Source organism: Quercus robur, chromosome 11 (assembly GCF_932294415.1).
Source record: "Quercus robur chromosome 11, dhQueRobu3.1, whole genome shotgun sequence".
In the NCBI taxonomy this organism is placed as follows: domain Eukaryota; kingdom Viridiplantae; phylum Streptophyta; class Magnoliopsida; order Fagales; family Fagaceae; genus Quercus; species Quercus robur.
In genome coordinates this window covers 17,470,519-17,493,020 of record NC_065544.1, presented here as the reverse complement: position 1 = coordinate 17,493,020, position 22,502 = coordinate 17,470,519, and the positions used below count along the sequence as shown (strand labels likewise).

Genomic DNA, 22,502 nt, shown 5'->3' with positions numbered 1-22,502 from the left:
ATATATGACCAAGACAAACCACTTACTTGCATCTCAAAAATAAAGATATAAAAGTCGATGCATCCAAAATCCAGTGATAACTTAAATTAATATGGATTTAGGTAAAACATCTTCACTTATATCATTAAGATAAAATCAGAAAAGAGAAAATAATGACTCTTATCTCAAATATGGAAGAGAAAAGGGGAGGAGCTGACTCGGTTATATGTTTGTTCATTTTGATTTTAGTCACAAAAAAAAAAAAAATCTCTTCCAAGTTCCATATCGACCACAATTTTCTTGCCACAAGTGTTGTTCACGTACTTCTAGAGGTCAGAAAAAGACATACAAGTATACAACAACCGACTATATCGTTATAAAGCTTTATGGTTGTGATTAATGCAAGATACTAATTAAAGGTGGATGAAAAAGAAATTCAAGAGAGTGAATTAATGACTTAACATTTGAAAAAATAAAAAAGAGACTGGAACTCATAAGGAATGTTATTACCAATGTGTTTGGTTTTTTTTTTTTTTGGTCGTTAACTTGATCTAGTTGTTCTGACTCCTATGATGAAAATTAGGTTATATTTTTCCTTTCTTTTCCAACATTAATGTTGAGGCAAACCTTGATTTTTATGAGGTTCTGAGTGGTAGGAAAATTCAAGTTTATAAGCTGAAAAGAAAATATTGTGAGAAGGCAATTAATTAGCCCCCCCCCCCCCCCCCCCCCCAAAAAAAAAAAAAAAAAAAAAAAAAATCCATTCAGGAAGGTTCAGACTTCAGAGTAGGTGCTTCAGTTCAGTTGTAAATTCCAGTACATATAAACGCATAAGCTCTTTCATTCATGTTAGTGATTGAAGGACAAGAGGCATCCCTTAAGGTTTAAGCCAACTGCTCTATTTTTAAACCAAGTTCCTCTTTCACCTCCCAAAATGTTCTGAGAGTCACCCACCGACACTATGTTTTTCAAGCATTTTTCTTCTTTTTTTGTGCATGTCTTTTGCGTGGCTACAGACATAGAGACGATAATAGGTTCCACGATACAAAATAACTCAAGCTATAATTTCACGTTTGCAGTAATATTCAAGTAAACGATAAATACAAATGTTGAGACCAGGGACGTAGCTAGTCATTGACTTTAAAGGCAATGCCCCCAATTTTTTTTCTAATATAAATATATTTTATATATATTGACAATGCTAAGATCGTCAATAGTCCAGAGGGTTTCTAATATGAGCTCAACCAAGTTCCTACGGGGTGAGTGAAAAAGGGAAATCCTCTTAGGTGGTCATCGGTGTGGTGCTGGCCATGGAGTCTCTGATGATAAAGTCAATAAATGGAGCTCAAAAAATAGAGAGAATTTGGTAACAAGAGTAAAAAATGATTAGTGTGTATCTACCTTGTCTGGGACTTGGTAGGTCCTATAAATAGACTCTTCTTACTAGCCGTTGTCCTTCTTAAATGGTGACTTGAAAGCTTTTTGGTAATGCCTCAGGCCTACTTAATTCAGCCTTAATGGAGGTTCCAACAGTCTCATCACTGATATGTAACCGTCGGGGCATTGAATAGATGTTTTTATGGCGCTCTATCCTCATCTAGGCTGGCTCTTCAGGACGAGAGTAATTACTCGATCTATCAGTAGCCCCCCTATTCTGAGATCGTCCTTGCGTGTGATGACGATCTTGAGAATATGAAAGGTTATTTGTTCAGATGTGACTCTTGAGATTTTTGTTGTGTCTACATTTAATGCAGAGTGGTAGCGCCATACGTGTCGTGGCCACGTGGTGCACTCTGAGTGGTGGATAGCAATGTTTTATTCGAGGGACTTTTGGGTTTCCTGTAGATTTTCAGTCTTCCAAGCCTAGCTTTTAAACTACTTAGTTGTTCCTCTCCTTCTCTCTCTCGCCGTTGTTGCTCTGAACTCTTCCTCTCCAAGCTCCTTGAACTCTAGCAACTTTTTCGTTTCTAAGCTTGGTTTTTCCATTTCGGAGGTATGATTTCTCTTTCTTTTACCTTTCCTTTTTACAGCGAAGTTTTTTCTACCTTTCCTTTTCAACTTAAGACTCTGTACTAATTTCATGGTCCAAAATTCTAAGATTAGAAAGCTTTATCCATATGTTTCTTTCTTTTTTGCTTGCTTAGGAGCATCTTTGGGTTCTTCCAGTGCTAGTTGCCCCCCAATTGAAGGTTTTGTGTCTAGGAATAGTGGTTTAGGTTTTATGTTAGCTGATTTGTATCCTTTGCTACATCAGTCTTTGAATTGGTTTAGGGAGATGGTAGGTGAAAGAGAAGGGGTATCTGAGGTGAGGTCTAGTGAGCTTGAGATGGGATTGTCATCTAGTGATTACCCTATCGAGGCGGAGGGAGATATCGCTACGTTTGGCCCTTCATCGTCTAGACAAAGGGAGAATAGGCCTTTCCACGCCCTTAAGGAGGAGTGTGCCTTAGACACTGATACCCTTTTTAGGTTTAGGGATAGATTTCAATTCCTTGAGGAGGTCAGGATTTGACTTCCTCATGAAGGGGAAAAGGCTTATACTTTTTCGCCTAGGGAAGTGTGCTTCTATGATGCTGCTTTCCAGTATGGCCTTAGATTCCTCGTCCATCCGTTCATCATGGAACTCTTGAACCACTTCAACATTGCTCCAGGGCAACTTATGTCAAACTCATGGAGGATAGTGATTAGTTGTATGGAGATTTGGATGGTCATCACTGAAGGTAACATGATCAGGTTAGACGACTTTGTTCACCTATATCGTTTGAAGGAGTCTAAGGAGTATATGTACTACAGGCTTGTGCCCCAGGTTAAGAAGGCGAAGATTATCATGGATCTTCCTTTGTCTTTTTGGTATTGGAAATCCAGATACTTCTTCGTGTCTAGAGATGGATGGGAGACTCTTTCTGAAGACTTATAGGGTAAGGTTCTTAGATTGCTTCGTCGGTGGTGGTCTCTAAGGCTAGGTGCGTCGTCCTTTGCTTATTTCTTAACAGTTCTTTCTCTTTTCAATTTGATTCGTCATTAACCTTTGCTTGTTGTGTATTTGCAGTTAAGGAGCATCCCAAGCTCAAGAGTAGATACAAGGAGTGTGTCCAGGCGGCCACTGAGTATGCGAAAACAATCGACGATTTTGACAACCTTGTCGATCCTCAAACTTTAGCTCGTCATTTCCTTGGTCCGAAGCCCTCCTTCTAAGAATGAGCCTCTTTCCAGCCTGGGGAAGAAGGTGGTGCAGGTTGTTGAGAAGGGGACCCCGATTACTCTGGCCACCTTCGTCCCCAAGGCCATGAAGATGGTCTCCCCTACTACTTCATTGGAAGAGCTTAGTCCTTATCCAAAGAGGTAGAGGACGTTGGCAAAAGGGAAGGAGAAGGTAGCCTCCCAGATATCCAGCATTTGGGATGATGTTGGCCTTGCCTTGGTGAGGGCCCATTCTGCTGTCACTGTCGAGGACCTCAAGGTGCTTTCTAGCGTCCCTTTTCACGAGGTTGTGAACCGCCATATTCACAAGCTCGTCCAGGTGAGGCTCCTTTTCATTTGGTTGTGTAACTCATGAAGTGGGATGGTTCTTGATGCTTATAACTCTTGTCTTCTTATAATTTTCAAGTGCTGGGAGAGACAATCTACATAACTTCTAAGTACCTGAGTCATGAGGAGAAGGCAGTGGTGGCAGGGTCCCAGGTAGAGGCTTTGGAGGCTAAGAACACGAAGTTGAGGAGGGATCTCATTACTGCCATGGACAAAGCCAACTTAGCCAAGGAGAAGGCCAAGGCTTTGGCTAACAAGCTTAAGGTCGAGAAGCAGCTGATGGTGAAAGAAGACAAATAGTTTCAGGTTGCGAACCAGAAGGTTAAATCCATGGCTGCCAAGGCTGTTCAAGCTTTTCAATTGACTGAAGAGTACAACACCATGCTCTGTAGTTGGTATTACAAAGGCTTCAAACTCCTCAGGCGGTATTTGGTCAAGCATCCCTCAGGAGTAAACTTGGAGGATTTGGACTTCGAGGAAGTGGACAAGGAGATGGAGGTTGACGAGGCCGCCCAAGCTACTGCTGCTCTCGAAGAGAATGCTCCAAAGGACGATATTGCTGATCCTGAGGGTGCTTCTAATGGAGCAGCTGGAGGGGACGAGGCCAAAACTTGAAGCGCTTTTCTCTTTTGCTTTTGATGGTAACTCACAGGACATGCTCTAAATACCTTTTATATCATCTCTTCCTCTTACTAGCACACTTTTCTTCTTCAAGACCTTGACCAATTCTTTCACAGTCTTATTCATTCCTTTATTCAAAGAAACCAGGTTAGCCCCAAAAGCAACTGCCAGCATCCCAGATTTGATCATTGCTTGAGCCAAAACAATTGCAGTAGTTGTACCATCACCAGCCAAATCATTCATTTTGGTTGCAACCTGCAAGCAGGATATGAAGATTTACATATCTATGATTGCTTTTGTCTCAAAAAACATCAATACAACAACAAGGGAGAGAATTATCTAGCAACCATGAATGACCTCTTGGATTAGCATTGCTCCTGCATTCTCAATTGCATCTGAAAGCTCCATGGATCAAGCAATTGTAACGCCATCATTAATTACTTTAAGCGATCCAGACTCGAAAAGAATAACATTATGGCCTGCATATTTTCACTTAAAATCAATACCTCTATCAAATTAGCAGCATAAAATTTAATAATTTGATTTAAAAATACTTATATTCTCTTCTGAGTATTTCAGTATGTGTTACATCCATAGTTGTCAAAACGTGAATCGTATCGTGAATCGATTTTTGATTTTTTTATATCGTGTATCGTGTATCTTATCGTATCGTGTATCGTAAAATACACAAACACTTAATAAAATCTATAAAAAATTATAGATATACATATATAAAGGGTATATTCATTATAAATTTTGAATATATTCAGCTAATGAGTAATTTATTCATCACTTATGCAATAATATTTAACAAGCTAACTAAATAAATCAAACTAGCATGTGTTTATAACATATACATTCAAATTGCTTAAATTTAAAAGTTATAATATATTACAAATGAACCAAAAATTAATTTATTTTATCATATTCATCATATTAGCTAATCAACCCCGTCTAAGTCAATGCTATCATCACGTTTATTATTTTGCAGATTTATTTCTTCATTGACATTTTCTTCATCGTCATTAACATTTACTATCTTTTCTTGTTCTTTTTATTTTAATAATTAAAAAAAAATTTCTTCTTGGCATTCTAGTTTTTTGGACTTATAACAATAATGAGAAAAAAAATTATATTTTCAATTAATATCTTATTCATAGTATAGAAAATAAATTTGTAAATATTAAAGTGAAGTGTAAGTGTATACTCTGTAGTCCAAATTTTGTAAAAGAAAGAGAGGGAAAGAAACTTATGAATATGTTACTTAAATAGGTTAAATTAAGTACCCTAATGATTTTATGTTTAAAACAAGTCTAAAAACTTGTTAGATTCAAATAAAAGTATAAATTTTAACCAAAAAATATCATTTTAAAGCATTTGTCTATATATCATATGATACATATGATTTTACGATATGATACGATTCATACGATACACACTGTATCGTACGATTCATGAGCATTTACGATACAGAACTTTTTACACACGATATGATACGTATCGTACGATACTGACAACTATGGTTATATCTAGCATATTATAGCTTTTTTAAAATGTCAGAAAAGTCATAAAGGCTTATGCCGTAACAGAGCCAACCCCATAAATTGAAAAATAGAAGTTCTCAAGCATAACTATTTTACATAGCCAAAGTGAGGCCACCCTAGCTGACTGAAGCTTATTAAGAAAATAAGCAAATAAATATCTCTTCATAAATAAATTAATATCTCTTCAAGAAAAGCTTCAGTTACAAGCCTTCAAGGCTTCAACTGATCTTATGCCATATTCATGATGAACAGAGCTAGCTTCCCCTTCAACAGCCTTTTTTACTTTGCTATTATTATTATTTTTAATAGACATGCCATTGAAACCATGAAAAACCAAGACCTCATACCTACAATCTTACTATTTTAGGCTTCAACCAGTCCCCATCAATGGCATTAACACAAGCAACACAATTAATGGCATTTTTTGGGGTTCTTCCTTATAATTATGGTGTTAGAAGCATTTGCAAATAATCTCAATCCACCATCTAGCTCACTTGAGAAGAATATAGTTTTTTTTTTTTTTTTTTGACCAAGGCCCTTAAATAATATCCTTAAGTCTTAACATTGACAGACCCCAATTTGCAAGTTGCAAGTCCCATAACAGCTACAGTTCAAGTATATGAACTTGATCTCGTTAATATTCAGCTGCAATGTGCAAAAACCAGGATGAACCTGTTTCATTTTGCTTCCTAACCTTCACAGGGATGGCAATTCCCCCCCCCCCCCCCCCCCCCACCCCCACCCACAAAAAAAAAAAAAAAAAAAAAAAAAAAAACCACAAAAAGAAACATGCAACAATTCTCAATATTTCAAATTCACCTACTCCAATAAACACTCTGCCATTCAGTGAGAATGAATCTCATGATACAATTTCGTCCTAGATTCAAAATGTTCGTGAAGAAAATTTTTATGATAGAAAATACCAAATACACATAAATTCAAGCAGCATTGCTATTCTGAACTCTTCCCAAATGGTATAGAATTTTTCTCAAACTCCATATAGTCTTAGAACAACTCACATCTTTACCCCCCCCAACCATCCTCCCTAGGGGGAAAAAAAGGGGAGAGAAAAATTAAAATGATAATATAAATAAAATTTAGTACAACTTCATGGACTAAATTGAATTTACGCATTAGAAGTGCAAGCTAAACCACAATCTCACGCAAATGCGAAATAAATAAACTTTGCAGTGAACTTGCAAATTGAAGTCCTGCAAAGTGGCACTGCAATCTTCCATTAGCCTAATTTTGTTCGGTGGCTCAACTACACCATGCACTGAAAAATTTCACAACTTGATAAGACAAAGTCAAATCTCTAGCTGGCTCACTTCTCTGATATAGATGAAATCAATTTAATGTGTAGCCTCCAGCACATTTCTCATTACTATTACCACTACATAAACAAAACAAATTAAACTTGGCAAACTATTACCAAATAACAATCATCCAATTGAAACTAATGTATCCATTGCAAATGATAGAGCAAGAATCACCGACAAGATATTTTTTAACCTGTAGGCTTATCATTGATCCCTTCACCAATATAAGCATAGATAGAAAATGAAATAATCCCTCTTGTTCTCAAAAACTAAAGCATAAAGAGAGTAAGAGACGGTATATAATGGTAGCAACCTAAAAAAGCTATCAAAACAAACAGAAATGAAGAATACCCAGATACCTCTAGGTCCTAAGGTGAGAGAAACAGCATCAGCCAGCTTATCAGTCCCATCTTGCAAGGCCTCCCTGCATTCTTTACCAAAAGATACCCTCTTTGGGCCTGCCTTAACAGCAATACTCCTCACAAAATTTGTGCTTCTCCACAACCCAGTTGCCCTTTGGTTCCAATAAAGGCTCTGCAACAATAACCCATTACTTCAAACACAAAATAATACAAAGAGAAAGACATACACAGAGAGAGAGAGAGAGAGTACTTACAGAAAAGAGAGGTTTTTGACGGAAGAGCTGAAGGGAAGAGAAGGAAACAGACATATCCCTATAATAGTTGAAGAAATGGTTTTGCTTTGGGGCTTTGGTTTTGGGTTAGAGGGGTTAAATTATGGATATATATTTTTTAATCTCATTCTCAGTAAGTTATAAAATTCAGCTATCAACTATCGATTGGTAATAGAAAAATTAGTGAATTATTTTTCTAACCATCTCGATCAATATCTAATTTTCTAACAAATAAATCTTATTTTCTTGAATATATATGCTATATAATGTATTCCAATTATAAAAATTTTAGGGATGAATCTCGCCTATAAAAAAAAAAAAAAAAATCATTAGTATGTTGACTTAACGATAAAAAAACAATAATTATGAATCAGTTATCATATATTCTAATCCTATTGTATCTATATATAAAATGTCAAATAAAATCCGGTCTAAAAAATGAAAAACAAAAGTACAAGAATGAATTTTTAAACAATATGCTAAAAGACTGTTGAGATAACCATTTGTTGTATGCGCCACCAAATAATTAGGAGACAAATATCCTCAAGACTGGACAATTATTTATATCGCGTAACAAACATTTTCAAGGAATAATCAAAATTATTGTACTGATGATGGCCCAACGTCGTGAGGCATCTAGCACATTAAGAGCATTCACATCAGTCTACGTATAATAGAAAAGAATGTGTAGAATTTATACAGTTTTACTTAAAAATGACTTATATCAGTTCATATATAATTATGTAAATTTACAAGTTTACTACAATAACCATGTATGCACTAACACTATTCATTTTGCATTTAGTTGTTTATTATTTTTTTATGTATCTCGAGAATAAAGGATTAGAGTGGATAATGGTTGCTGTGTGTGAATAAAGAGAAACAATTAAAAAATATTAAGGAAAATTGATATTTTAATAAAATATAGTTTAAAATAAACAATCTAATGTGAGGTGTTTTGAAAAATGAGTATGTAAAATAAAAAAAGCAAGTTCTTATGCCAAAATAAACTGAAATTTTTGCACAAGCTAATGCGAATGCTCTTAACGCGCAACTAAACTCCTTAAACTTTTTTATGGTTCAAAACATGATTTTATTTAATTTAAGCTTAGAGGAACTACATTTATAGTAATAAAAAAAACCATCATTGTTTTAAAAAATTCACATAACCAATCACATTTTTAGAAATCCCAATAATTGTTGATGATTCCACACTTTCTCATACCCCACACACAAGTACCATGAGCATAGCCAGTGCAAGCAACACAACCATGTGATGCATCGTGAGAAAGAGGGATTGTCATCCTATCTTCCCCACAAACACTGTCTCACCTTAAGGGTATGCTTGTTTGGAGGTGAAATAGGATGGATGGAAAACTTTGGAGAGAAAATTGGAAGAAAAACTTTTTTGAGTGTATTTGGTTAGGTGGAGAGGAAGGAAAATAAATGATGGGATCCGAGTGTTTCTCTCCGGACCCACCAAAAAGTTTTCTCCCCAAAATGGAGAGAAAACTACAGGGAGAAAATGGGGTTGCTTAATGGACAAAAATGCCCATGTTCAATTCCTTTCCCTTTTTTTTTTTTTTTTTTTTTTTTTGGTGTGTGTGTGTATGTGTGCTGGGCACGTTGCCTCTTTTTCCTTTTTTTTTCATGGACATTGCTTTCTTTCTTTTTTTTTTTTTTTTTTTTTTTTTTTCATTTTTTTTTTTCCTATGGGTGGGCACGTTGCCTCTTTTTTTTTTTTTTTTTTTTTTTTTTTTTTTTTTTTTTTCTTTTTTTTCCTTTCTTTTTTTTTTTCTTTCTTTTCTTTCTTGGACGTTGCCTTTTTTCTTTTCGTGGGTGTGATAATATATTTTTTTTTTTTTGGTTTAACTAGACATGATTTTTTTTTTGGCACATGATTTTTATTTTTTAACAAATTGGGTGATTGCTTCTTTTCTTTTCTTTTTTTTTTTTTGGTTATTTGTCACTTTTTTGTTTTAATTGGCCTTCATTTTTTAACAAGGGTGTATGAGTAAACTTATCCAAATTTACTTTTTCCATCCTTCCACTTTTCCTCTCCCTACCAAACAAAAATGAGAGAAATTAAAATCTTTTCTATCCTCCCACTTTTCCATCCTCCCACCATTTTCTATCATTCTACTTTTCCACCCCTCCTACCAAACAGACCCTAAAATTCATCATTGAAATCTCACAGGTATGCTAACTAGCAGAGTTCCAGTCCTAGGGTGATCAATAGGGGTCCCCCCCCCCCCCCTCTCTCCCTCCCTAAAACTTGGCCCCATGTTATAAGTATATTAGACATATTATATAACATAATGTTCAGCAACTGAATTCGTATAGTTTTGAACTTTTGTTGTTGTATTTTTCTACTTGGAAACAATAATTATTTATTTAATTAAAATAATGTTGGATGTATATTGATATAATATGTTTGTCTGCTTAGACCCCTTAAAACAAATTGTTTAATTTAATGAATTAGCCAAGTGTTTACTTAGGTTAATTATGAGATCTAGGTTAATCAACAAAATATCATATCGTCCAGTGTGGAAAAATAAATAAGACAACGATATGATTACCCAGGAAAACTAATGAAATTGTTAGTTTCAAGGTAAAAAATATGGGGAGGATTTAACCTGACTTATCCTCAAGACAAACAAATCCACTATGATAGAATGGAAGTTTACAATAAATTTTCTCCCTAAAATCTAAAGCTACCTTCTGTAGAACTTACTCACACTACCACATGCAGTTCCGAATCCACGGACAATTTTATCTTGAATCTGTTGCTCACAAATACCCACGTTTGAGACTTTGAAATCTAACTCAAAGATTTTAGATCATTAGCAATCGTTGATCTTGTTGCAGCAACTTTAAATCTACTGATTCTAATGGTATAAGAATGATATCTGGTAAGTGACTTTGAAAGGAGAAGGCACAGCACCATAGAGTTTCCTTAAAAATACTATGTGAAATTGATTTGAAACCCTAATTTACTTATCTATAACCCCAAAATGCTATGAGAGTCACCTCTGGAAGTGTACATACCTGTCATCTCTAATTTACTTAATTTGGGAGGCCATCTGTCCTTTTGTGCATGGGTTTTTGACTATGTACACATATAGGGCCATGACCTTTCAATTTGTGAGAAAAAATCTTCCAAGTTCCATATCGACCACAATTTTATTGCGATAAGTTACATATGCTCACATAATTCTAAAATGTTAGATAAATATCGTTATAAAGCTTTATAGTTGTGGACCATGCTGTGGTTAATGTAAGATACCTATTAAGGTGGATGAAAAAGATTTCAAGAGAGAGAAAATGACTAAATTTTTGTTTTAAAAGAAAAAGAAATTTAGGAGAGATTGAAACTCATAAGAATATTATTGCCATTTATTTTTGTCGTTAACTTGATATAACAGTTCTGAGATTACTAGATGAAAATTATGTTATAGTTTTCCTTTCTTTACCAATATTTAATAGGCCAAAAATGTATTGACTCTTTGTGATGAATTAATTAATTAATTAGCCAAGTTTATTAATTAATCAAATTAATATACAAACACGTGGTAGCACAAACAAATCACCAATTAAACTAAGTGCAACGAAAAATGAATTGACACGGTGATTTGTTTACGAATGAGGTAAACCAACATGGCAAAAACCCCACCAAGTGATTTTAAGGTCAACACTCCCGAAATTCCACTAATATCACAACAAGCGGTTACAAGTAAAGGCTTAAGCCAACTGCTCCTTATCTACACCCCCAAAATGCTATGAGAGTTACCTGTGGAAGTGTACATACTTGTCATCTCTGATTTACTTAATTTGGGAGGCCATCTGTCCTTTTGTGCAAGGGTTTTTGTCTATGTACACATATAGGGCCATGACCTTTCAATTTGTGAGAAAAAATCTTCCAAGTTCCATATCGACCACAATTTTATTGCGATAAGTTACATATGCTCACATAATTCTAAAATGTTAGGTAAATATCGTTATAAAGCTTTATAGTTGTGGACCATGCTGTGGTTAATGCAGATACCTATTAAGGTGGATGAAAAAGATTTCAAGAGAGAGAAAATGACTAAATTTTTGATTTTTTGTTTTAAAAGAAAAGGAAATTAAGGAGAGATTGAAACTCATAAGAATATTATTGCCATTTATTTTTGTCGTTAACTTGATACAGTTGTTCTGAGATTACTAGATGAAAATTAGGTTATAGTTTTCCATTCTTTTCCAATACTTGATAGGCCAAAAATGTATTGACTCCTTGTGATGAATTAATTGATTAATTAGTCAAGTTTATTAATTAATAAAATTAATATGCAAACGCGAGGTAGCACAAACAAATCACCAATTAAACTAAGTGCAGAGGAAAATAAATTGACACGGTGATTTGTTTACGAATAAAAAAAACCAACACGGCAAAAACCCCACTAGGTGATTTTAAGGTCACCACTACTGAAATTCCACTATTATCACAATAAGCAGCTACAAGTAAAGGCTTAAGCCAACTGCTCCTTATCTACACCCCCAAAATGCTGTGAGAGTCACCTGTGGAAGTGTACATACTTTTCATCTCTGATTTACTTAATTTAGGAGGCCATCTGTCCTTTTGTGCATGGGTTTTTGTCTATGTACAAATATAGGGCCATGACCTTTCAATTTGTGAGAAAAAATCTTCCAAGTTCCATATCGACCACAATTTTATTGCGATAAGTTACATATGCTCACATAATTCTAAAATGTTAGATAAATATCGTTATAAAGCTTTATAGTTGTGGACCATGCTGTGGTTAATGCAGATACCTATCATGGTGGATGAAAAAGATTTCAAGAGAGAGAAAATGACTAAATTTTTGTTTTTTTTTTTTTTTTAAAAGAAAAAGAAATTAAGGAGAGATTGAAACTCATAAGAATATTATTGCCATTTATTTTTGTCGTTAACTTGATACAGTTGTTCTGAGATTACTAGATGAAAATTAGGTTATAGTTTTCCATTCTTTTCCAATATTTGATAGGCCAAAAACGTATTGACTCCTTGTGATGAATTAATTGATTAATTAGCCAAGTTTATTAATTAATCAAATTAATATGCAAACTTGTGGTAGCACAAGAAAATCACCAATTAAACTAAGTGCAGCGGAAAATAAATTGACACGGTGATTTGTTTATGAATGAAAAAAACCAACACGGCAAAAACCCCACCAGGTGATTTTAAGGTCACCAGTACCGAAATTCCACTATTATCACAATAAGCAGCTACAAGTAAAGGCTTAAGCCAACTGCTCCTTATCTACACCCCAAAAATGCTGTGAGAGTCACCTGTGGAAATGTACATACTTTTCATCTCTGATTTACTTAATTTAGGAGGCCATCTGTCCTTTTGTGCATGGGTTTTTGTCTATGTACAAATATAGGGCCATGACCTTTCAATTTGTGAGAAAAAATCTTTCAAGTTCCATATCGACCACAATTTTATTGCGATAAGTTACATATGCTCACATAATTCTAAAATGTTACATAAATATCATTATAAAGCTTTATAGTTGTCGAACATGCTATGGTTAATGCAGGATACCTATTAAGGTGGATGAAAAAGATTTCAATAGAGAGAAAATGACTAAATTTTTGTTTTTTTGTTTTAAAAGAAAAAGAAATTAAGGAGAGATTGAAACTCTTAAGAATATTATTGCCATTTATTTTTGTCGTTAACTTGATACAGTTGTCCTGAGATTACTAGATGAAAATTAGGTTATAGTTTTCCTTTCTTTTCCAATATATAATAGGCCAAAAATGTATTGACTCCTTGTGATGAATTAATTGATTAATTAGTCAAGTTTATTAATTAATCGAATTAATATACAAACGCGTGGTAGCAGAAACAAATTACCAATTAAATTAAGTGCAGCGGAAAATGAATTGATACGGTGATTTGTTTAGGAATGAGGAAAACCAACTTGGCAAAAACCCCACCAAGTGATTTTAAGGTCAACACTCCCGAAATTCCACTAATATCACAACAAGCGGTTACAAGTAAAGGCTTAAGCCAACTGCTCCTTATCTACACCCCCAAAATGCTATGAGAGTTACCTGTGGAAGTGTACATACTTGTCATCTCTGATTTACTTAATTTGGGAGGCCATCTGTCCTTTTGTGCAAGGGTTTTTGTCTATGTACACATATAGGGCCATGACCTTTCAATTTGTGAGAAAAAATCTTCCAAGTTCCATATCGACCACAATTTTATTGCGATAAGTTACATATGCTCACATAATTCTAAAATGTTAGGTAAATATCGTTATAAAGCTTTATAGTTGTGGACCATGCTGTGGTTAATGCAGATACCTATCAAGGTGGATGAAAAAGATTTCAAGAGAGAGAAAATGACTAAATTTTTGATTTTTTGTTTTAAAAGAAAAGGAAATTAAGGAGAGATTGAAACTCATAAGAATATTATTGCCATTTATTTTTGTCGTTAACTTGATACAGTTGTTCTGAGATTACTAGATGAAAATTAGGTTATAGTTTTCCATTCTTTTCCAATACTTGATAGGCCAAAAATGTATTGACTCCTTGTGATGAATTAATTGATTAATTAGTCAAGTTTATTAATTAATAAAATTAATATGCAAACGCGAGGTAGCACAAACAAATCACCAATTAAACTCAGTGCAGAGGAAAATAAATTGACACGGTGATTTGTTTACGAATAAAAAAAACCAACACGGCAAAAACCCCACTAGGTGATTTTAAGGTCACCACTACTGAAATTCCACTATTATCACAATAAGCAGCTACAAGTAAAGGCTTAAGCCAACTGCTCCTTATCTACACCCCCAAAATGCTGTGAGAGTCACCTGTGGAAGTGTACATACTTTTCATCTCTGATTTACTTAATTTAGGAGGCCATCTGTCCTTTTGTGCATGGGTTTTTGTCTATGTACAAATATAGGGCCATGACCTTTCAATTTGTGAGAAAAAATCTTCCAAGTTCCATATCGACCACAATTTTATTGCGATAAGTTACATATGCTCACATAATTCTAAAATGTTAGATAAATATCGTTATAAAGCTTTATAGTTGTGGACCATGCTGTGGTTAATGCAGATACCTATCATTGTGGATGAAAAAGATTTCAAGAGAGAGAAAATGACTAAATTTTTGTTTTTTTTTTTTTTTTAAAAGAAAAAGAAATTAAGGAGAGATTGAATCTCATAAGAATATTATTGCCATTTATTTTTGTCGTTAACTTGATACAGTAGTTCTGAGATTACTAGATGAAAATTAGGTTATAGTTTTCCATTCTTTTCCAATACTTGATAGGCCAAAAATGTATTGACTCCTTGTGATGAATTAATTGATTAATTAGTCAAGTTTATTAATTAATAAAATTAATATGCAAACGCGAGGTAGCACAAACAAATCACCAATTAAACTAAGTGCAGAGGAAAATAAATTGACACGGTGATTTGTTTACGAATAAAAAAAACCAACACGGCAAAAACCCCACTAGGTGATTTTAAGGTCACCACTACTGAAATTCCACTATTATCACAATAAGCAGCTACAAGTAAAGGCTTAAGCCAACTGCTCCTTATCTACACCCCCAAAATGCTGTGAGAGTCACCTGTGGAAGTGTACATACTTTTCATCTCTGATTTACTTAATTTAGGAGGCCATCTGTCCTTTTGTGCATGGGTTTTTGTCTATGTACAAATATAGGGCCATGACCTTTCAATTTGTGAGAAAAAATCTTCCAAGTTCCATATCGACCACAATTTTATTGCGATAAGTTACATATGCTCACATAATTCTAAAATGTTAGATAAATATCGTTATAAAGCTTTATAGTTGTGGACCATGCTGTGGTTAATGCAGATACCTATCATGGTGGATGAAAAAGATTTCAAGAGAGAGAAAATGACTAAATTTTTGTTTTTTTTTTTTTTTTTTTAAAAGAAAAAGAAATTAAGGAGAGATTGAATCTCATAAGAATATTATTGCCATTTATTTTTGTCGTTAACTTGATACAGTAGTTCTGAGATTACTAGATGAAAATTAGGTTATAGTTTTCCATTCTTTTCCGATATTTGATAGGCCAAAAACGTATTGACTCCTTGTGATGAATTAATTGATTAATTAGCCAAGTTTATTAATTAATCAAATTAATATGCAAACTTGTGGTAGCACAAGAAAATCACCAATTAAACTAAGTGCAGCGGAAAATAAATTGACACGGTGATTTGTTTATGAATGAAAAAAACCAACACGGCAAAAACCCCACCAGGTGATTTTAAGGTCACCACTACCGAAATTCCATTATTATCACAATAAGCAGCTACAAGTAAAGGCTTAAGCCAACTGCTCCTTATCTACACCCCAAAAATGCTGTGAGAGTCACCTGTGGAAATGTACATACTTTTCATCTCTGATTTACTTAATTTAGGAGGCCATCTGTCCTTTTGTGCATGGGTTTTTGTCTATGTAACAATATAGGGCCATGACCTATCAATTTGTGAGAAAAAATCTTTCAAGTTCCATATCGACCACAATTTTATTGCGATAAGTTACATATGCTCACATAATTCTAAAATGTTACATAAATATCATTATAAAGCTTTATAGTTGTCGAACATGCTGTGGTTAATGCAGGATACCTATTAAGGTGGATGAAAAAGATTTCAATAGAGAGAAAATGACTAAATTTTTGTTTTTTTGTTTTAAAAGAAAAAGAAATTAAGGAGAGATTGAAACTCTTAAGAATATTATTGCCATTTATTTTTGTCGTTAACTTGATACAGTTGTCCTGAGATTACTAGATGAAAATTAGGTTATAGTTTTCCTTTCTTTTCCAATATATAATAGGCCAAAAATGTATTGACTCCTTGTGATGAATTAATTGATTAATTAGTCAAGTTTATTAATTAATCGAATTAATATACAAACGCGTGGTAGCAGAAACAAATTACCAATTAAATTAAGTGCAGCGGAAAATGAATTGATACGGTGATTTGTTTAGGAATGAGGAAAACCAACTTGGCAAAAACCCCACCAAGTGATTTTAAGGTCAACACTCCCGAAATTCCACTAATATCACAACAAGCGGTTACAAGTAAAGGCTTAAGCCAACTGCTCCTTATCTACACCCCCAAAATGCTATGAGAGTTACCTGTGGAAGTGTACATACTTGTCATCTCTGATTTACTTAATTTGGGAGGCCATCTGTCCTTTTGTGCAAGGGTTTTTGTCTATGTACACATATAGGGCCATGACCTTTCAATTTGTGAGAAAAAATCTTCCAAGTTCCATATCGACCACAATTTTATTGCGATAAGTTACATATGCTCACATAATTCTAAAATGTTAGGTAAATATCGTTATAAAGCTTTATAGTTGTGGACCATGCTGTGGTTAATGCAGATACCTATTAAGGTGGATGAAAAAGATTTCAAGAGAGAGAAAATGACTAAATTTTTGATTTTTTGTTTTAAAAGAAAAGGAAATTAAGGAGAGATTGAAACTCATAAGAATATTATTGCCATTTATTTTTGTCGTTAACTTGATACAGTTGTTCTGAGATTACTAGATGAAAATTAGGTTATAGTTTTCCATTCTTTTCCAATACTTGATAGGCCAAAAATGTATTGACTCCTTGTGATGAATTAATTGATTAATTAGTCAAGTTTATTAATTAATCAAATTAATATGCAAACGCGAGGTAGCACAAACAAATCACCAATTAAACTAAGTGCAGAGGAAAATAAATTGACACGGTGATTTGTTTACGAATAAAAAAAACCAACACGGCAAAAACCCCACTAGGTGATTTTAAGGTCACCACTACTGAAATTCCACTATTATCACAATAAGCAGCTACAAGTAAAGGCTTAAGCCAACTGCTCCTTATCTACACCCCCAAAATGCTGTGAGAGTCACCTGTGGAAGTGTACATACTTTTCATCTCTGATTTACATAATTTAGGAGGCCATCTGTCCTTTTGTGCATGTGTTTTTGTCTATGTACAAATATAGGGCCATGACCTTTCAATTTGTGAGAAAAAATCTTCCAAGTTCCATATCGACCACAATTTTATTGCGATAAGTTACATATGCTCACATAATTCTAAAATGTTAGATAAATATCGTTATAAAGCTTTATAGTTGTGGACCATGCTGTGGTTAATGCAGATACCTATCATGGTGGATGAAAAAGATTTCAAGAGAGAGAAAATGACTAAATTTTTGTTTTGTTTTTTTTTTTTTTTTTAAAAGAAAAAGAAATTAAGGAGAGATTGAAACTCATAAGAATATTATTGCCATTTATTTTTGTCGTTAACTTGATACAGTTGTTCTGAGATTACTAGATGAAAATTAGGTTATAGTTTTCCATTCTTTTCCAATATTTGATAGGCCAAAAACGTATTGACTCCTTGTGATGAATTAATTGATTAATTAGCCAAGTTTATTAATTAATCAAATTAATATGCAAACTTGTGTAGCACAAGAAAATCACCAATTAAACTAAGTGCAGCGGAAAATAAATTGACATGGTGATTTGTTTATGAATGAAAAAAACCAACACGGCAAAAACCCCACCAGGTGATTTTAAGGTCACCACTACCGAAATTCCACTATTATCACAATAAGCAGCTACAAGTAAAGGCTTAAGCCAACTGCTCCTTATCTACACCCCAAAAATGCTGTGAGAGTCACCTGTGGAAGTGTACATACTTTTCATCTCTGATTTACTTAATTTAGGAGGCCATCTGTCCTTTTGTGCATGGGTTTTTGTCTATGTACAAATATAGGGCCATGACCTTTCAATTTGTGAGAAAAAATCTTTCAAGTTCCATATCGACCACAATTTTATTGCGATAAGTTACATATGCTCACATAATTCTAAAATGTTACATAAATATCATTATAAAGCTTTATAGTTGTCGAACATGCTGTGGTTAATGCAGGATACCTATTAAGGTGGATGAAAAAGATTTCAATAGAGAGAAAATGACTAAATTTTTGTTTTTTTGTTTTAAAAGAAAAAGAAATTAAGGAGAGATTGAAACTCTTAAGAATATTATTGCCATTTATTTTTGTCGTTAACTTGATACAGTTGTCCTGAGATTACTAGATGAAAATTAGGTTATAGTTTTCCTTTCTTTTCCAATATATAATAGGCCAAAAATGTATTGACTCCTTGTGATGAATCAATTGATTAATTAGTCAAGTTTATTAATTAATCGAATTAATATACAAACGCGTGGTAGCAGAAACAAATTACCAATTAAATTAAGTGCAGCAGAAAATGAATTGATACGGTGATTTGTTTACGAATGAGGAAAACCAACTTGGCAAAAACCCCACCAAGTGATTTTAAGGTCAATACTCCCGAAATTCCACTATTATCACAACAAATGGTTACAAGTAAAGGCTTAAGCCAACTGCTCCTTATTTACACCCCTAAAATGTTGTGAGGGTCACCTGTGGAAGTGCACATACTTGTCATATGTGATTTACTTAATTTGGGAGGCCGTCTGTCCTTTTGTGCATGGGTTTTTGTCTATGTACACATATAGGGCCATGACCTTTCAATTTGTGAGAAAAAATCTTCCAGGTTCCATATCAACCACAATTTTATTGCGATAAGTTACATATGCTCACATAATTCTAAAATGTTAGATAAATATCGTTATAAAGTTTTATAGTTGTGGACCATACTGTGGTTAATGCAGGATACCTATTAAGGTGGATGAAAAAGATTTCAAGAGAGAGAAAATGACTAAATTTTTGTTTTTTTTTTTTTGTTTTAAAAGAAAAAGAAATTAAAGAGAGATTGAAACTGATAAAAATATTATTGCCATTTATTTTTGTCGTTAACTTGATACAGTTGTTCTGAGATTACTAGATGAAAATTAGGTTATAGTTTTCCTTTCTTTTCCAATATTTGATAGCCAAAAATGTATTGAGTCCTTGTGATGAATTAATTGATTAATTAGCCAAGTTTATTAATTAATCAAATTAATATGCAAACGCGTGGTAGTACAAACAAATCACCAATTAAACTAAGTGCAGCGGAAAATAAATTGACACGGTGATTTGTTTACGAATGAGGAAAACCAACTTGGCAAAAACCCCACCAAGTGATTTTAAGGTCAATACTCCCGAAATTCTACTATTATCACAACAAGTGGTTACAAGTAAAGGCTTAAGGCAACTGCTCCTTATCTACACCCCCAAAATGCTGTGAGAGTCACCTGTGGAAGTGTACATACTTTTCATCTCTGATTTACTTAATTTAGGAGGCCATCTGTCCTTTTGTGCATGGGTATTTGTCTATGTACAAATATAGGGCCATGACCTTTCAATTTGTGAGAAAAAATCTTCCAAGTTCCATATCGACCACTATTTTATTGCGATAAGTTATATATGCTCACATAATCCTAAAATGTTAGATAAATAATGCTATAAAGCTTAATAGTTGTGGACCATGCTGTGGTTAATGCAGGATACCTATTAAGGTGGATGAAAAAGATTTCAAGAGAGAGAAAATGACTAAATTTTTGTTTTTTAGTTTTAAAAGAAAAAGAAATTTAGGTGAGATTGAAACTCATAAGAATATTATTGCCATTTATTTTTGTCGTTAACTTGATACAGTTGTTCTGAGATTACTAGATGAAAATTAGGTTATAATTTTCCTTTCTTTTCCAATATTTAATAAAATGTATTGACTCCTTGTGATGAATTAATTGATTAATTAGCCAAGTTTATTAATTAATCGAATTAATATACAAACACGTGGTAGCACAAACAAATTACCAATTAAACTAAGTGCAACGGAAAATGAATTGACACGGTGATTTGTTTACGAATTAGGAAAACCAACATGGCAAAAACCCCACCAAGTGATTTTAAGGTCAGTACTCCAGAAATTCCACTATTATCACAACAAGCAGTTACAAGTAAAGGCTTAAGCCAACTACTCCTTATTTACAACCCCAAAATGCTGTGAGGGTCACCTGTGGAAGTGCACATACTTGTCATCTCTGATTTACTTAATTTGGGATGCCATCTGTCCTTTTGTGCAAGTATTTTTTCTATGTACACATATAGGGCCATGACCTTTCAATTTGTGAGAAAAAATCATCCAGGTTCCATATCAACCACAATTTTATTGCGATAAGTTACATATGCTCACATAATTCTAAAATGTTTGGTAAATATCGTTACAAAGCTTTATAGTTGTGGACCATGCTGTGGTTAATGCAGATACCTATTATGGTGGATGAAAAAGATTTCAAGAGAGAGAAAATGACTAAATTTTTGTTTTTTGTTTTTGTTTTAAAAGAAAAAGAAATTAAGGAGAGATTGAAAATCATAAGAATATTATTGCCATTTATTTTTGTCGTTAACTTGATACAGTTGTTCTGAGATTACTAGATGAAAATTAGGTTATAGTTTTCCTTTCTTTTCCAATATTTGATAGGCCAAAAACGTATTGACTCCTTGTGATGAATTAATTGATTAATTAGCCAAGTTTATTAATTAATCAAATTAATATGCAAACGTGTGGTAGCACAAGAAAATCACCAATTAAACTAAGTGCAGCGGAAAATAAATTGACACGGTGATTTGTTTACGAATAAGGAAAACTAACACGGCAAAAATCCCACCAGGTGATTTTAAGGTCACCACTACCAAAATTCCACTATTATCACAACAAGCGGCTACAAGTAAAGGCTTAAGCCAACTGCTCCTTATCTACACCCCCAAAATGCTATGAGAGTCACCTGTGGAAGTGTACATACTTGTCATCTCTGATTTACTTAATTTGGGAGGCCATATGTCCTTTTGTGCATGGGTTTTTGTTGATGTACACATATAGGGCCATGTCCTTTCAATTTGTGAGAAAAAATCTTCCAAGTTCCATATCGACCACAATTTTATTGCGATCAGTTACATATCCTCACATAATTCTAAAATGTTAGGTAAATATTGTTATAATGCTTTATAGTTGTGGACCATGCTGTGGTTAATGCAAATACCTATTATGGTGGATGAAAAAGATTTCAAGACAGAGAAAATGACTAAATTTTTGTTTTTTTTTTTTTTTTGTTTTAAAAGAAAAAGAAATTAAGGAGAGATTGAAACTCATAAGAATATTATTGCCATTTATTTTTGTCGTTAACTTGATGCAGTTGTTCTGAGATTACTAGATGAAAATTAGGTTATAGTTTTCCTTTCTTTTCCAATATTTGATAGCCAAAAATTTATTGACTCCTTGTGATGAATTAATTGATTAATTAGCCAAGTTTATTAATTAATCAAATTAATTTGCAAACGCGTGGTAGCACAAACAAATTACCAATTAAACTAAGTGCAGCGGAAAATAAATTGACACGGTGATTTGTTTACGAATGAAAAAAACCAACACGGCAAAAACCCCACCAGATGATTTTAAGGTCGCCACTACCGAAATTCCACTGTTATCACAATAAGCAGCTACAAGTAAAGGCTTAAGGCAACTGCTCCTTATCTACACCCCCAAAATGCTGTGAGAGTCACCTGTGGAAGTGTACATACTTTTCATCTCTGATTTACTTAATTTAGGAGGCCATCTGTCCTTTTGTGCACGGGTTTTTATCTATGTACAAATATAGGGCCATGACCTTTCAATTTGTGAGAAAAAATCTTCCAAGTTCCATATCGACCACAATTTTATTGCGATAAGTTATATAGGCTCACATAATCCTAAAATGTTAGATAAATATCGTTATAAAGCTTTATAGTTGTGGACCATGCTGTGGTTAATGCAGGATACCTATTAAGGTGGATGAAAAAGATTTCAAGAGAGAGAAAATTACTAAATTTTTG

At 33.7% G+C, this 22,502-nt stretch overlaps 1 protein-coding gene across 3 annotated transcripts in view; it reads right to left on the bottom strand.

The window, feature by feature from the left end:
• The window catches only part of LOC126706540 (chaperonin 60 subunit alpha 2, chloroplastic-like), an 84,462-nt gene extending 76,596 nt beyond the window's left edge, over nucleotides 1–7,866 (bottom strand). Inside the window, exons 1-3 of one of the 3 annotated variants that reach the window (XM_050406069.1) lie at nucleotides 7,351–7,484; nucleotides 4,486–4,607; nucleotides 4,176–4,383 (exon numbers count right to left, since the gene is read on the bottom strand). In XM_050406069.1, coding sequence (XP_050262026.1) covers nucleotides 4,176–4,383; nucleotides 4,486–4,536 — 259 coding nt within the window. In that variant the 5' untranslated portion in view covers nucleotides 4,537–4,607; nucleotides 7,351–7,484. Of the gene's footprint in view, nucleotides 1–4,175; nucleotides 4,384–4,475; nucleotides 4,621–7,350; nucleotides 7,526–7,607 lie in introns of those variants that run through there. The other 2 variants (XM_050406066.1, XM_050406071.1) reach the window with 2 other exon arrangements.
• Nucleotides 7,867–22,502: the final 14,636 nt, after the last annotated feature.